At 37.5% G+C, this 14,913-nt stretch overlaps 1 protein-coding gene across 2 annotated transcripts in view; it reads left to right on the forward strand.

The window, feature by feature from the left end:
* Positions 1-14,913, forward strand: part of vgll4b (vestigial-like family member 4b) — a 36,179-nt gene that overhangs the window by 14,922 nt on the left and 6,344 nt on the right. The window contains exons 1-2 of one of the 2 annotated variants that reach the window (XM_037678776.1): positions 5,824-6,144; positions 11,246-11,462. In XM_037678776.1, coding sequence (XP_037534704.1) covers positions 6,063-6,144; positions 11,246-11,462 — 299 coding nt within the window. In that variant the 5' untranslated portion in view covers positions 5,824-6,062. Of the gene's footprint in view, positions 1-5,823; positions 6,145-11,245; positions 11,463-14,913 lie in introns of those variants that run through there. The other variant, XM_037678777.1, reaches the window with a different exon arrangement.

A 14,913-nucleotide genomic window follows, 5' to 3' on the forward strand; every position in this document is an offset into this window, starting at 1 on the left:
GGACCTGCTCGCTGAGAGGCAGCAGCTCTACCAGTTGCGCCACCGTGCTGCCCACATTTATTTTATATTATTATTTATTTTTAATTTAATTTTATCATCTTTATTTATAATAATTACCATTTACCTGAATGATTTTAATGAACCCAGTTGGTTCGTATCTAACTACTGAAGGCGAAAAGTTGCACAAAAATACAGTCGATGTAGACATTACATCTATTATTTTTTATATGTCATGTAGGTTTTTTTTTATTCTATAAACTTTTACATTTAGCAAATTAAAATATTGTGGTTGGGGCGGAACAGTGGCACAGCTGGAAGAGCCGCTGTCTCTCAGCGAGAAGGTTGCTGGATCGAATCCCGGTCTGGGAGCCCCTCTGGGTGGAGTTTGCATGTTCTCTCCGTGCATGTGTGGGTTTTCTCCAGGTACTCCAGTTTCCTCCTACAGACCAAAAACATGCATGTTAGACTGGTAACTAAATTGTCTCTAGGTGTGAGTGAGAGAGTGAATGGTTGTTTGTCTCATTTGTCTCTCTGTGTCCCTGTGATGGACTGGAGACCAGTCCAGGGTGTCCCCCGCCTATATCACACAGTGACTGCTGGATATGGGTGACAGTGATCCCCGCGACTGAAAAAGGAAGAAGCGGGTAAAGATAATGGATGGATGGATATTGTGGTTGGCACAGGAATATTTACTAGTACAATAACGACTGTAAATTGGTGAAATGTCAAATATTTTGTAGTCTCTGGACCCGGTGATACGTTTCTGTAATCTATATAAAATCAGAACAGCATGCCAGTCTTCCTTGTAGGAACGGACTTCTTGAATAAATAATAAGCCACCTGGAGTCAGTTTGCCTCCAGCTAATTGTTAGCATGTTAGAATGTTGTTATGGGCCAGACTATGTGATGGGAGCAGGAATCCCTTTCCATAACCAGAAATAGGATCTCATGTGGCGAGATGTGTTTATGATGCCTGGTCCTTCTTAAAATAGAAACAAAACAACCTCAAGATCTTAATGACAAAGTTGGAGAACTTATTTGGACTTTTTAAATGGTGTTGCTTTGATAAAGAAAGGAATTTCCTCTTTAAAACTGTCAATGGAATGCACAAAATATAATTTACACCCTCCACGTTTTTCTATAAAGGCTTAACTAGCTGAAGAATGAGCTGGTTTGAGTTGTGGTCGTGTGCATATACTGTGTATAATCGTTGCACCTTCATCAGCTTCTTCAGCCATGTCTCAGGGTCTTTTTAGGACATTAACAAAACTGTTATGACAAAATGTGACTGGCAGCAAAGACTGGGAAAGAAAAGATTTGACAGAAATAATGAGAATGAATGCTGTCTAGCCTGACTGTATTATTGGACAGGAGCTTTGCTAAATCAATAGAGAAAGATTTGCAAGCAGCGTGTCAAGGAAAAAACAAAATCCCAATGACGAGGTACGTCTGTGAGAACTGAAGAGTGAGGCGGTGATTCAGAGCGAAACAAAAGCACCTTATTCTCATTATGAAAAGATTTGACGATTCAAACAACTTTTGGAGCTTGGAGCGAACTTTACTCAGAAACGCCATCAATGTATAAACTATTGTTTTCATAAGAAGCTTCAAATCAAACATCAGATTTTCCAATGACGTGAGAAAGACATAAAACTACCAGCATGTCTGTGTTTTCATTTCAAATTAAAATCCTTATGACTGCTTGAATGCGTCCATGACTGTTTTGAAATCAGTTATTTTGCTGATTGTTTCCTTAAAATACAATCCATGTATTTTTTTTTCAACAAAAGAAACTATATTTCTGGTCTTGCACACAGTTCCTTTATAACCCACTCAGTAAATGCCCTTTTTTTTAAAGTCAGTAACTTACTGCTTATGTAAAGACATTTACAGATAAACCATACTTGATTTTCTTCAGACAACTCTGTTAATGGAAGAAAAATATTTAAAATCTGCAAAATTGCCCAATAAATCAAGGATTTCTTTTGTAGCGATTCTGACTGTTGGTCTAACTTTGAACAAATCTGTATTTCAATATTACAGCGACTAATTTAACACAATGTTGTCGTCATTATTTAGACACTTGATTTGATGGACACACGCACACTTACATGAGAATTATAAATCCAATACAATTATCACGTGTTTCATTTTTGTTTCCGACTTAAAAGTGTTGTCTGGAATGACCTTTTTTTTTTTGTCCGGTGACATCATTGGTAAAGTCACCGACTCGCATCACAAGCAGGTTTGACAACAAACAAAACCCTTTTTGTTAACGACAAACCCACATGGAGAGCACAAAGGTGGGAAGTGAACGGCTCTGCTTCCACAGTCACCTCTTGTTGTCTTTGTTTTTATGTAGCAACACTATACTTCCTCCTTTGTGTGGAAGATCTTTGCATCCAAACACAGTCAGAAACTAAGCTGTTTTTAATTTTGTTATAATTTGGATTAAACAAGGTGGACTTTGCGAATATTTTATTGTAAAGCTATGTAGGTTGGTATATACCAGTTTGTCAGGCGTTCTTATAATCAGACATTTTATTTTGTATCCTAAGGTTAGGAGAAGATAACTGTCCTGATATAAAGAGCTGAGCCAACAAATTTTTGTCTTCAATCCATTATGTCACCATGTAAACAAGGCTTGTGTTGTGGTATTTCAACACTTGTGTTGTAAAGTCATCAAAGATTTGACCTTTGATCCCTGCCTGTGTGAGAGTCATTCTTCCAGCGTGGCTCAATAAGATCACAATTTCTCTAAGGTTAGGGAGACGAGGACAAATCAATTATACGTTTAAACTAGACCTTATTATTCTGGACATTTTGCTGTTTTTACAGTGTTTAAATTCTAATAAAAGCCCGATATTCTTGTAATCTTTTAAACGTGGATCTTCTAAAGGTCTTTTAAAGTTTTTGCTTTACACTTTGGCTGCTATTTCTTGCATTTTTTTGTGCAGTTCTTGGTTCCAGTTTGCACAAAATGCTAAAAATGACCAAATCTGGCAAAGTATATGGGTCAAACTGTGTTGTTACTGGTGTTTTTTTTATATATATTCAATTCAAGAAATAGGAAGGAACATGCCTGTTGGTAACTAAATGCCTAGAGGACCCATTTCAAATGAATTGTTTGCTAAGTTGACTGTTGTGTGTTTGCATAACAGTGGTTCATCCATTGATTTTAGGATGTTTAAACCATTCATAAGTCAGAGTTAAGTGGCCTAACAAACTAATGCTCATTTGAGAATCTTCATACTGGTACTCACAAAAACAAAGAGACAAGAATGTCTTTTTAACCAAATAAAATGGTTCTCATCAACCTGTTTCAATTCAAGTGTGAAGTGTTGTTGGTTATTAGCACAGTTTAGCTTGATTAGAGGTCTAAACTTAATCAAAAGTAAGATCAGAGAGTATTTTAAACATGTAGCAGAAAGTTATCCATTAGAAAGATTAGGTTTTTGTTGATGAGCATTAATGTGTTCCTTAAAACTGACATTGTCGATGAGCTCTTGAAACTTGTGACTAAAGATGGCAACCTGAGGCTACTGCAAGAAGAAAGGGTTAATTTTTCAGTAGGACAAGTCGTGTTTAACTCCTTGTCTTGTGGAAGTAAAAGGTGGAATTTCAACAACTGCTTGTGTAACCATTAATCTTCTCAGTAAACACTCATTTCTGAACATGCCAGACTCAAACAATGGCACGGTGTTGTGCTGTTTGCTTTCTAAGCAGATTTTACATCGGGCTTTTGTAATAATTGTGAAACAGAATGTTAAAGTGAATTTAGCAGCTAGGGAAGAATAAATACTGTGACAGCTGCATTTCCTGTCACAAACCAGCAGTAATTGATCAGATTTTTGTTCACACTCTCCAAACTGTCACAATTAAAGATTTTTCTCATCCTCTTTAATTTCTTTAATCTTTTTTTTTTTTTTAATAAGTAGGGTTGTTTTGATGAGGATTGCCATTTAAACTGCATGCAATCTAATATTTTTTTATAAACTTATAACATATTTATTTCACTGCTACTGGAAGTTGACTGTAAAAGGGCCAAGGCGGACTAGTATGTTAATAAAAAAAAAAGTTTGCACTAGCAGGAGCAAATGTCTTCGAGTTTCTTTTATCATGTCAACTACAAGCAGACAAGCTTTATTTTTTTTAAATAATAAATACCCATCAGGACTTGACCACTTTAAGTTCATACAAGCAACTCTGTATGCATAGCTGCAAATTTAAAACCAGCACATTGTTGATTAGGGGAAAAAGGAACACTAAACAGTTTTTAATATTAATTTGTCAACATTAGGATTACAAATTTTGCAGAAACCTTTTTTGATGTACTCACTACTTTACAAAGGAGCAACGGTTGAAAAGCACAGACCAAAGTTCAGCTTTGGGCCCGTTTTTTTTCCTGTGCTTTGCGAACCTGCAGCACCAGCTGTAGAGGCAGCAGCAGAAGCAAATAGACTCTGACAGAACTCAGCTCTTTCTGAAACTGGGAACAATGGTTGTCCAATTAGACAAGGACCTGAGATTTGAGCCCCCCGTTAGAGAGGGCCAGACCAGGAGGGAGGAGGGTAGATGCCTTTGTGTGCATGTGTTGAAGTAAGGGGGGAGGTTTTTAGACTGATCCGTTTTTGTCCAACAGGGTGGAATTAGTTTGTAAGCATGTTAAATTGGAAGCATGGAGGAGTTTGAGATACTTTTTACTTTATCTTTTTTATTTGTGCAAATTTGATCTTTTAACCCACATTTGCATCTCTCAAGTTTTAAATCTCTTAACTACTGAACTTTTCCTACTAAGTCTGTATAATAAATGCACCTTTTTGTGCAAACTTATCATCAAAAGGAGAGTCGTACTCTTCTCGCTGCTTCCAGTTAAACACTAGGAAGTAGTTCTTCAGTTTTATAAGGTACAATTTGCAATGAGTCATTTTCACTTCAGAGCTGTTTAAATGTTTGCCTCATTTATCCCCAACCATTCTTTGACAAAGCATGAGTAAAACCTTTTTTCGTCGCCAGGGGGCAGAAGAGGGCCAATCTAAAATTGAAGGGAAGTCAAATGGTCTTTAATTGTATCCTATTTGTGTAAACACAGTAACGTTTATTCCTAATATTTATATAGCAGGCGTCACCTAAAAACATTACAATAATGTATATAAATGAATTTAGCTATATGAAGTTGTTAGTTTATCAAAAATAATGCTGATTTACTTTTATTTTAAAGGAAATATTCTCTTAGAAAAGCAGTTTATTTTGACAGATAAAGAAAATGCTTGTAGGAAACGTGCCTCTTCGGATGAAATAGCCCCTGTTCATTTAGCTGATTTTAATCTTACAAGAGTTTTCAAAATCCAAACAAGTTTATGACTTCTCGCTCTCCCCATTTTACAGCCCCTGTGTTTTCTTTTTAATGTTGCCATTATCAAACTACAGGGACTCGGGCAAACTGTGATATGCTTAGCTAAGCATGCATGGAGTACTTTTATGGCACCTTTCATTTTCTTTTTATCATGTTTTTATTGCTTTGTGTCAACAATTTTTTTTCATGTGCACACTCATGTGCAAAAATCGCAGAGTTGAGACTTGAGAAACTGTGTAACTAATAAAAATATATAAAAAGTTCATGTGCAACCTGCGCCTTTCTCTTGTTGTATGTGTGTTTTTAAGGGGTTGATCTTGCGCGTTAAACATCCCTGATATTTGAGGCGCTCCAGGGATTTACCGCGCATGCGCAGTACGCTCCTCTCAGCACCAGTGGAAACCGCTGGAGCAGTGTAGGAGTCATACCAAGCATAGTCTGCGTGTCAGTGCAGTCGACTTACAGCTGGCTGTGAGAAGAACTGACGCTCTACTTCCCCCTGTTTTTACTCTGTCGTCGCTAAACGTTTACTTATTGTTAAATTAAAAAGAAAAGTATCCCGATCTAACTGAAACATCCGCGAGACTACTTTCAGCGACAAGAAAATAAAGTTGGAGGCTGGGCCTTTAGCTTTTTTCGGACGGTCGCTTGAAAAGAGGGAGAAAAAGAAAAGCTGGTCTTTTTGTTTTAAATGAAAGCTCGATAAATGCATCTAATGAAGATGGACCTGTTGAACTATCAGTACTTGGACAAGATGAACAACAACATCGGTATTCTCTGCTACGAAGGTAATGTTTTGTGGGCGTTTTGAAAACTTTCGAGTGGCCGTTAGTTAGCCCAGTGGACTTTACTTTAGCTTTACTGTTTCTTTGCTAGCGAGTTCTTTATTTCCCACAAGCATAACCCAGAACATTAATATTAGCTACATGAAACAGTTTGAAAGTGTTAATGTAAAATGAACTGCTAACGTACTTTACGTAGCAACTAAAAGTGAGCGGCCTCGCTAGTATCGGCTCTGTTTTGTTTTGTGCTATATTTTGCTGCTTGGATGAAAGAATGTAAATGTGTGCGTGTTCATTTGATATGCCTCACTGTATTACTAGTCTCACTATCCGAGCTCTTGGTTATTACAGTTAGTCTCAGCTCATTCTTAAGACTTGTCTAGTGGGTTGTTTAACGCTTGCTCCACAGTTCAACTCTTCAGATGTGTCTGTAGTTTTTGTGCTGTAGACAGAACCGTGTTGTTCTTGGTGGTTGTTGGTTTTCATAAAAGCGGCTTGTCTGGGGGTTCATTGCACCAGTTTTTCTCCTGTCTTGACCCTGTCTTGTTCCACAGTCTGTAGCATTTAATAAGTGTGATAAAACGTGCTGAAAGCATCTCTTGTAACTAAGCAACTTAACAAAACAAAGGTCCAGCTGAATAAAAGCAATCAGTAGTTCCTTAACTTTTTAGCTTCTGACCCCCAAAATCAAATGGGGAAAAACTTGCACTCCAAATATTCTTGAACTATATAAACATGGTGAAAAGCTTGAATAAATAAAATAGTGCTTAACAACACAAGATGGCTTGAACTCCTATTATACAACTCCTTTGCCCCATATTTATGGTTGTCTGTTTTAACCTGTGTAATAATTAGTGAAATTATGCCAGCAGGAATTATTTTAGAATATTTTCATTTCTTGAAACCATCTCCAGACCCCCTGCTTAGTGTTTTGGTTCTTCCCCTGCAATTTTGGGAACCACAGGAACATACGCATGTTTTGTAAATGGTCTGGGGTTGCCCAAGGTGAGGTGTATTATTTCTTTATCTGGTTCTGACAAATCCCTAAAGAAATGCAATGCATTTCTTAGTTCCCTTTATGAACTGTTTGTCTTTCTTTGATGTTCTTATGCCTACTTTATGTATTATTGCTCTGCTTCAATTAGCAGTTCCCTCTTTGTATGGTACATGGACTTTAAATACCCCTTTATGACGTGCAACTGTAGGTACTTTTTGTATATGCTAAAAACTGCAGTATTTGTCATGTGACCGAAAACACTCATCAACAGAGGTGAACTTTTATTTGTTCCTGGTGCATTACTAGAAAATGTTTTAGCTGTTGTAATTCCTGTTTGGCAAACTGCGCGTGAGATTGCTGTATTTAAACGTGGGACCTGTTAAGTGTTTCTCAGTAGTTTGGACACGCATGCTAGTCTTGTAAAATTTTAGAGACTGAGCAGTAAAGGTGTAGCCTGGGGTGGCTGCCTGTCAGAGCGAGGCTTTTGTGTGTTAACATGAAGCCTCGTCTTCCTCAGGTTTCATCCTGTTTCTGTGAAGAGAATGACCTCAGTTAGGGGGAGTGGTATATTTGTATATATTCAGAATCTGCTGGATATCACTTGGACATGTTGAACTTAAATCAATTTTGTTTCTGGTTGCATTTCCTGATGGATTAAACCTGTCTGTTTACTTCTCAGTGTTTCTAAGTGTGTTTTAAGCTGACTTAACTAAAATCTGACTTCTTCACGTGTTTCTTGATAAGAAAACCAAGATTAAAGAACTGCGAAAGGAGCTTGGCGGTTAAAAAAAAAGAGTGAAAGAAAACCCCCTACAGTTCAAACATGTTGAGCCAAGTAAAGATGGGAAATGCTTTATGATACTGTGGTTGTCCTGACTTGTTATTATATGCATGAGCACACCAACTTGAATACATGTCCTGGCAAACCCACATGCATGCTCCTACTGGTAGTCTGTCCTTACAGCTTCAGGCCTCTCCTGAAGCTAGCACTTTGTTGTCATTGTTGACACTCATTTGCAAGTGCAACCATGGCACTGTTCATCCCACACATGTTCAGCTGTGAACTTTTAGAACCGGTAGATGCTTTTATATGCGGCTTATTAAATTATGTTTGCCTGTTAGAAAAATTCAGAGCTAAATGATGCTTTTGAATAATCCCATTCACGTGATAATGAAGTGTTTGGATAGTTTACACTATCCTGACTCACAGTAATTTAATGCTTAATCACTTGCTCTGAGAAAATTTAGAACAAGTAATTAAGTTTAATCTTGTTTTCCAAATGTAAGCTAATGAAATCAAGTGCTCATGTTCAAAATCAAGTGCTCATGTTCTACAATTTATCCAAAATTGGACACGCTTCAGTCAGGTCATAGGACAGCCAAGTCCTTGGATTGAGTTAATTTAACTAACAATAATTTACATTTATCTTCAGTGTTCTTCTTTCTTTCTGTATTTTTTATTTTTTTTGTTTATTACAAGTCACCAAGTGTAGAAAAACAAAATCGTGCATAACACCTCTAGATTGATGGGTGTGCCAATTTTATTGCTGAGTGATAAATGTTACTGAACTGTATCGTTGGTGACAGTTTTCAGTCACTTACAGGCAATGACACAGTCATATTTTGCACTGCCAGGTAATTAAAGCATGAAGACGGTGACGCTGAGGTGTAGACAAGATTGTGAAACTTGCGAACACTTTGATTGTTATATCACTATATGTCATGTTAGGACTAAATGATAAGTACTGTAGTTTTTAACTGCAACAACAAATGTCTCTGGAATTCCAATTGTTCCCATTTTATTGTTTCAAATCTTTACTTCATGGTTGTTTCAAAATCTGGTATTCTTTAGTAAATTTTTTTTTTTTGTCAGATTTGATATGAAGGATGGTGGAAGGTGTGAACTTCCCAGATGTGTGAAGTTTTAACCTTTTCTGTTTGTTAGTTTATCAGTTTCTGGCTTTCTGCCATCATTTGTAAACCTATCATGGAGAGGAGTAGATTATTGCTGGCCAGGACAAAACAAACAAACAAAACCCCCACAAATCTTAAAACATCTTTAAAGTCTTGCACTTTGCTTTATTTACATTTTTTTCAGTCAGAGATCATACAAATCAAGATTATGGGATTAAAAGTTCAGCCCATAAAAACAAAAACATCAATGGAGATTTTGTTTTTGTGTGTGTGTGTGTATGTCCTATTGAATATAAAAAGTTTTAAATCTCTGTGGATTGGGGATGATAAAAGCAGCCGCGGTGTGGGTTTCTGAAAAGCCCATCCAAAAATAACTATTGGTACTTTGCTGTTTTGTGGAGAGAACTAATCTTTAAGTATTCAAAGGGGAGAAAGAGAGCGAGAAAAGCAGACGGACTTGGAAAGAGAGAGAGGTTCACCTTAGTTTGTAATCCAATCTCATCCTGATTCCAAGCTGTTTGATCAAGAGAACGAGGCTTTGATCATGGAGACCTAATGAACTGAGGGAGCAGTTTTACTTCTGTTACTGCCCTCGTCCAACTGATTGGCTTCTTCTGCCAGTTAAAAAAATCCTTTTTTGAGGGCTCTTTAAACAAATATTTAGAGTAACACATAAGATAATGTAGACTGATGTAGAATGTTGTAAAGACTATCAACATTTTCCCCCCGTTGGTGGCATGGGTACTTTTCCTGTTCTTGTTCCTGGTTTTATGATTTGTGGGCAAAATGCAGAAAATTGCACAAATTATTTTGCTCTTTTGTAGCATTGTTCTTGCCACTGTTCCTCTTCCTAGTTGTTTTTTTCTTCTTTTTGCCTACTACTGTGCAAATATTAGCCTGTTTATGTATTTACTACTAAAATCAATCCACAATTTAGGATTGCATGGTTCTCAATAAATACACATATCTTTGTTTATTTGGAAAAAAGTAAGATGAGATTAACCATATTTTGTTGCTGTCAGTAAAAACTGAACTTTATAACCTTTTTCGATGTGAAATTGCCTCCAATAAGGTACTACATTTACAGGTTCATTGAGTTGAAGCCAAGTCAGCAGTGTTTGGCTCCTTCCAGTCAAATGTCTTGTTTGCAGGGGAAACACTCACAGATTTCCTCTTTGTTGAGCACCACACACTGATCAGCTGTTGTATGTCTTTGGATGCTGATTGGACAGCGTGGTGTCAGTCTTTTTGTTTTATTGCCACCCCACTGCCCTGCCAAAAACAATGATGTCACTTTTGTTGCCATGGTCACAGTAGGGCAAGCTGGAACATGCCAAAGAGCGAGAGGACTAGCTATTGTCTCTTAGGCCATGCAAAAACTAAATATATTGTACAATAAATAGATTATGGTCTTTTAGTGAAGGTGTGAATTAGACAGTGATGCTCATATCTGTGGGAACTATTTTCCATGCAGATTTCGTGCCCCTATGGATCCAAAAGTTGAATAGAATAAACATCAATAATATATCAATTTATTTGAAACATCTGACTTAATAGTGTGGTGCTACTCTGCACAAAATTTGGGTTAATATTTGTTTCTGCAACACAATTGCACAGTGAAAAAGCGTTAAAAATATATTCATCTATTCAACAATTTTAATGATATTTCTAAAATAAGAAGAAAGATGATGTGTACAGTGCTTGAACTAATTTCTGCCTCAGTAAGAGTAGCAATGTTAAGAAAAAGAAACTGCTGTCAAATTTAGTGTGGGTTTTTTGTTTTGTTTGGGAAAAGTCAAACAGATCCACGAGGCCCAAGCAGTGGAAAGTCCCTGTGTTGAGATGGAGCCAGTGGTAGCTTTCCTGATTCTTCTTTTGCTTGAACTCCCACTCACTGACAGCTCTGTAGGCCCTCTGTGCCAGGTCAAGACTGCTGAGAGAGAAATAATTCACACCACACGCATGCATGTGGAATCATCCACAACTATTTCGCCCAGAACATTCCTGACCAGATATTCCTCTGCTTATGTAAAGAGGGCTTTGCTCAGCAAGCTGCATTAGTCAACAAAATCCAATGTTTGATCTAAATTACATCCTGGACTGAAAAACACTCAATCAGTGGTAGAATTTACCTGATCTCTTGAATAAAGTCTTACATCTCTGCTTCCCCTGTTTTTTTTCTGTTTTGTTTTGCAGGTGAAGCTGCATTGAGAGGGGATCCTAGATTCCAGTCCCTGTCACTTTCATCTTCCTCCTCCTCGTCATCGTCCTCCTCTTCTTCCATCTCAAGCCACAGAACGGGTCCTCCTCCCATCAGCCCCACCAAAAGGAAGCTGAGTGGAGACCAGGTAGACAGCGACATGGACGACAATGAGCATGTGGCAAAGATGAGTCGACTGTTTGCTGCACAACTGTGAGTACACTGAGACTCACTCATCCGCAACCGTATGACTTAACAGGTGCACACGTTCAAAAAAACCTGAAGATCATTCAATGTTCATACAGTTTTTATTGTATGAGATGCTTCTAAAAGATAGCACTGTTCGTTTGTCTTTCTTTATCATTCAGAGATTGTAGTTATGGAGGAAGCTTGGTTCCTAAAAGCAGCATACAATTCTTATTTTTTTGTAAAACATAGCCTCCTTTCTTTTTTTAATTTCAAATAGGTTGGGTTTTGCCTGCTGCACATGCAAATATTTCTGTTGGCTATATCTGAAGCTGCACAGGGGGATTTACTCATTCCCATTTGGGCCACATGATGCTGTGCCAAGTTGAGCTGGCTCTGCAAATTTGTACTCCTCTTGTAGCTGCACATCTTTGAAAGCTTGGAAGCAGGAACCGCACAACCAAAAAATAACTCGCAACATTTCTACATTCCTGCTTCCAGGGGTTCTAGAGCATTCAAAATGTTGGATGGTGGTAAATGTCTGCAGAGGAAGGGGCCAGTGGAGTCTGAGTCAGTCATAACCGAGTCATTTATAGGATGCTAGCTAGCCACTGCTATTTATTGCAGGCAGGCAAAGAAGTGTTAGGGGGAGCTATGCATGCTAGTTTCCAACATTACGTCCAGATTGACAGATGCAAGTAATTTGAAAAATGAAGTGACACAATGAAACTCTGGATCGCCATTAGCACAATGCAACTTGCTCCAGTTTTATCCCCTCTGAACTTCATCTCCAACGGATCTCAGTGATGCGAGCAAACGGTTCTTCTACAGTTTCTTCTATCTCAATAACTTTGCTAGTAATTCGATTTCTACGTACAATGAGAGCAAAAAGTGGCACTTAACATCTGTCATAAAAAGTTTAGTAATTTAGGTAGATTACTCTAGATTTGTATCATCTGTACTTAAATATAAGAAATATGTATATCATTGCAAACTTAAAAAAAACTAATCCACACACAGTGGTAAAAATCTCTTTAGAACATGTTAGAATAAAGTTAACCAAGGTAAGAGGTATTCAACTTGTGCTACTGTATCTTTAAACATTTTCAGATGAAAACCAGTAATTGTCATCTTGTGTTTCTGGGTGATTTTAGTGGGTTGAAGAAAGAGATGATAATTCTGTAGCCTGGGAAATAATCTTCCTGGACCTACTTTTGTTCTACAGCAGGCCATAGCTTCATTGAAACTTGTTTGTAAGGATTTTGATGATTTTAGAGAACTTTGGCTCCGTTTCTGTCAATAGACCAGGACCATTCACGGTTCTGTAGATTGGGCACTCGGTTCTGTTGACTGGTCGGGCCGCCCTGCTTGTATAAGAGGGAACGGGGGTTATTCTTTTATCTTTTGACCGTCAAAGCTAACGATTAAGTTAACCATCATGAGATGTGCATCTTAAGTCATAATTATTATTATTATTTTTTTAATTATGAATGTCATCAAGAGTAGATCTATAAAAACACTGAAAAAAAAAATCCACCTTTAAACCATCTTCTCTTTGGTGTATTATTCTGTTGCTTCTGATGTTATTTTTAATTGATATTTATTCATGTATACACCATGTGGTTGAACTTTTTATGCATTCATAACCAAATACTCCCACTTGTGAATCACGAGTTGAATTTTATTTTGTAAATCTGCTTGTGAAAGTACAAGAGGATCTTTTGTCGTATCAGTTTTCATTTTGTCTCACTGCCTGCTCTACACACAACTTTCAGTTTGGAATGGAGTTTTACTGATACAAGTCTGTGATGTTTAAGACTTTTCAGGCTGCTCATTGTACCATGATTATTTTCTAGACATAATCCATAATCCTCTAATTTAATCTTCATTTTATTTATGACCTTGAAATCATTTGACTTTTAGTCCTGCAAGTTTTATTTCCACCCAACAGAAGTGATTAGTTAGTTGACTTGCTTTAGTCAGGCAAAATGAGTTTCATGTTTACACTTTCACTTTTTGTATGGAGACCTAACTCTAGAGTAATCTTTTTGTTGTTGTTGTTGTTGTTTTTAATATGAAGTTTCAGTCTTTGGTAAAGTGCTGCTAAGTGACGTGCTGAAACCTGCGGTCAAAGTTTGAAATGTTCAGCTTATCTTGACGGCACTCATTACACTCTAGCTGGTGAATGATGGGTTAAGCTAAATTACAATAAAAATACCCTTCATAGAAAACTCTGGAGTGTGTATACAACGCACACAGTCACACACAGTTCAGATGTCCTGAGATGGCAATCCGTGTACTGAGCTGTTGGAGTTTTGCCAGCTGCTTCTGTCTGTGCAGCTTGTTTTCTTTTTGTTTTTTTTGGCGCTGACTGCTTAGCCTTAGCTTTGTGTTCCCATTTCTCAAAGTATTTTTCTCTAGCAAAAAAAGACATTTTTAATGTGTTGACTATGTTGATTATAAAAGTAAATTTAGTTTTGCTTAAATTTCTGTCTCAACAGTTTTATTGATGTAAAAAAACTTAGGTTATTTTTTGCAATAGTCATTTAGAATTTGTTAGTATTTCCGTATACAAAAAAAAAAAAAAATCTGGTAAAATCATCCAGTCTTGGGGCAGGTTGTGATTTTTGTCTGTTTTGCATCTGCTTGTGCTCATGCAGATATGCACACGTGTTGCATTTGTTGTGCACACATGGATGTGTGCGTCTCCATCTGTGATCATCTGCAAGTGTCCTTGTGTGTGTGTGTCTCTGTGTGGGGTGAGGTCAGGCAACAACTTTCTCATTTTCTCTGAGAAGTAGGAGGAGTCTTGAACAAAGAAGCTTTATCCTGTCCACTGGAGCCTGCGGGCTGGAAGCTTGCTGTAGCCTGTTTGCTTGCCCGCCACTCTGCAGTTAGACCCACCAGTGTAAAAGTCTTCAGCTGTCTCATTCTTCCTTAAACATGGTCGTCAGAGAAATAAACAGATACTGTATTTATGTCTGATTGTAGAAAACAGCAGCATGAAATATGAGTTTCAACACACAGAAGTTTACATGGGACATAGGAGAGGTTTGTTTTTGTTCGTTTTATTTTTAGGAAAAACAATCAGTTTAAATGTAGTATATATTTCACAGAATGTTATTAATTCTGTTCTGTAAAAAAAACAGTGAAATGTTCCTGTCAGGTTAGACTGTAATGTAAGATTTTCAGCACAAGAATGTCGAGGTGGATCAGTGTGAATTTCAGTTTGTCTTGTACGAGGGCTGAATGTCTGTCGAAGTGTGTAATTTGTTGCATTTATGCTATATTGCTCTCTAAGACTATTCCAGACATGGTGACTTAAAACAAAATGCAGCTGCCTTGTACTGGGAACTCCATCAGTAAGTTGTTCTCATGGAAGTTTCTCCAGAGGCCCAATGGGGAGAGAATAAGAGGAAGAATGTGTGTGTGTGTGTGTGTGTGTGTGTGTGTGTGTGTGTGTGTGTGTGTGTGTGTG

Source organism: Nematolebias whitei, chromosome 7 (assembly GCF_014905685.2).
Source record: "Nematolebias whitei isolate Nwh7 chromosome 7, NemWhi1, whole genome shotgun sequence".
NCBI classification, from domain to species: Eukaryota; Metazoa; Chordata; class Actinopteri; order Cyprinodontiformes; family Rivulidae; genus Nematolebias; species Nematolebias whitei.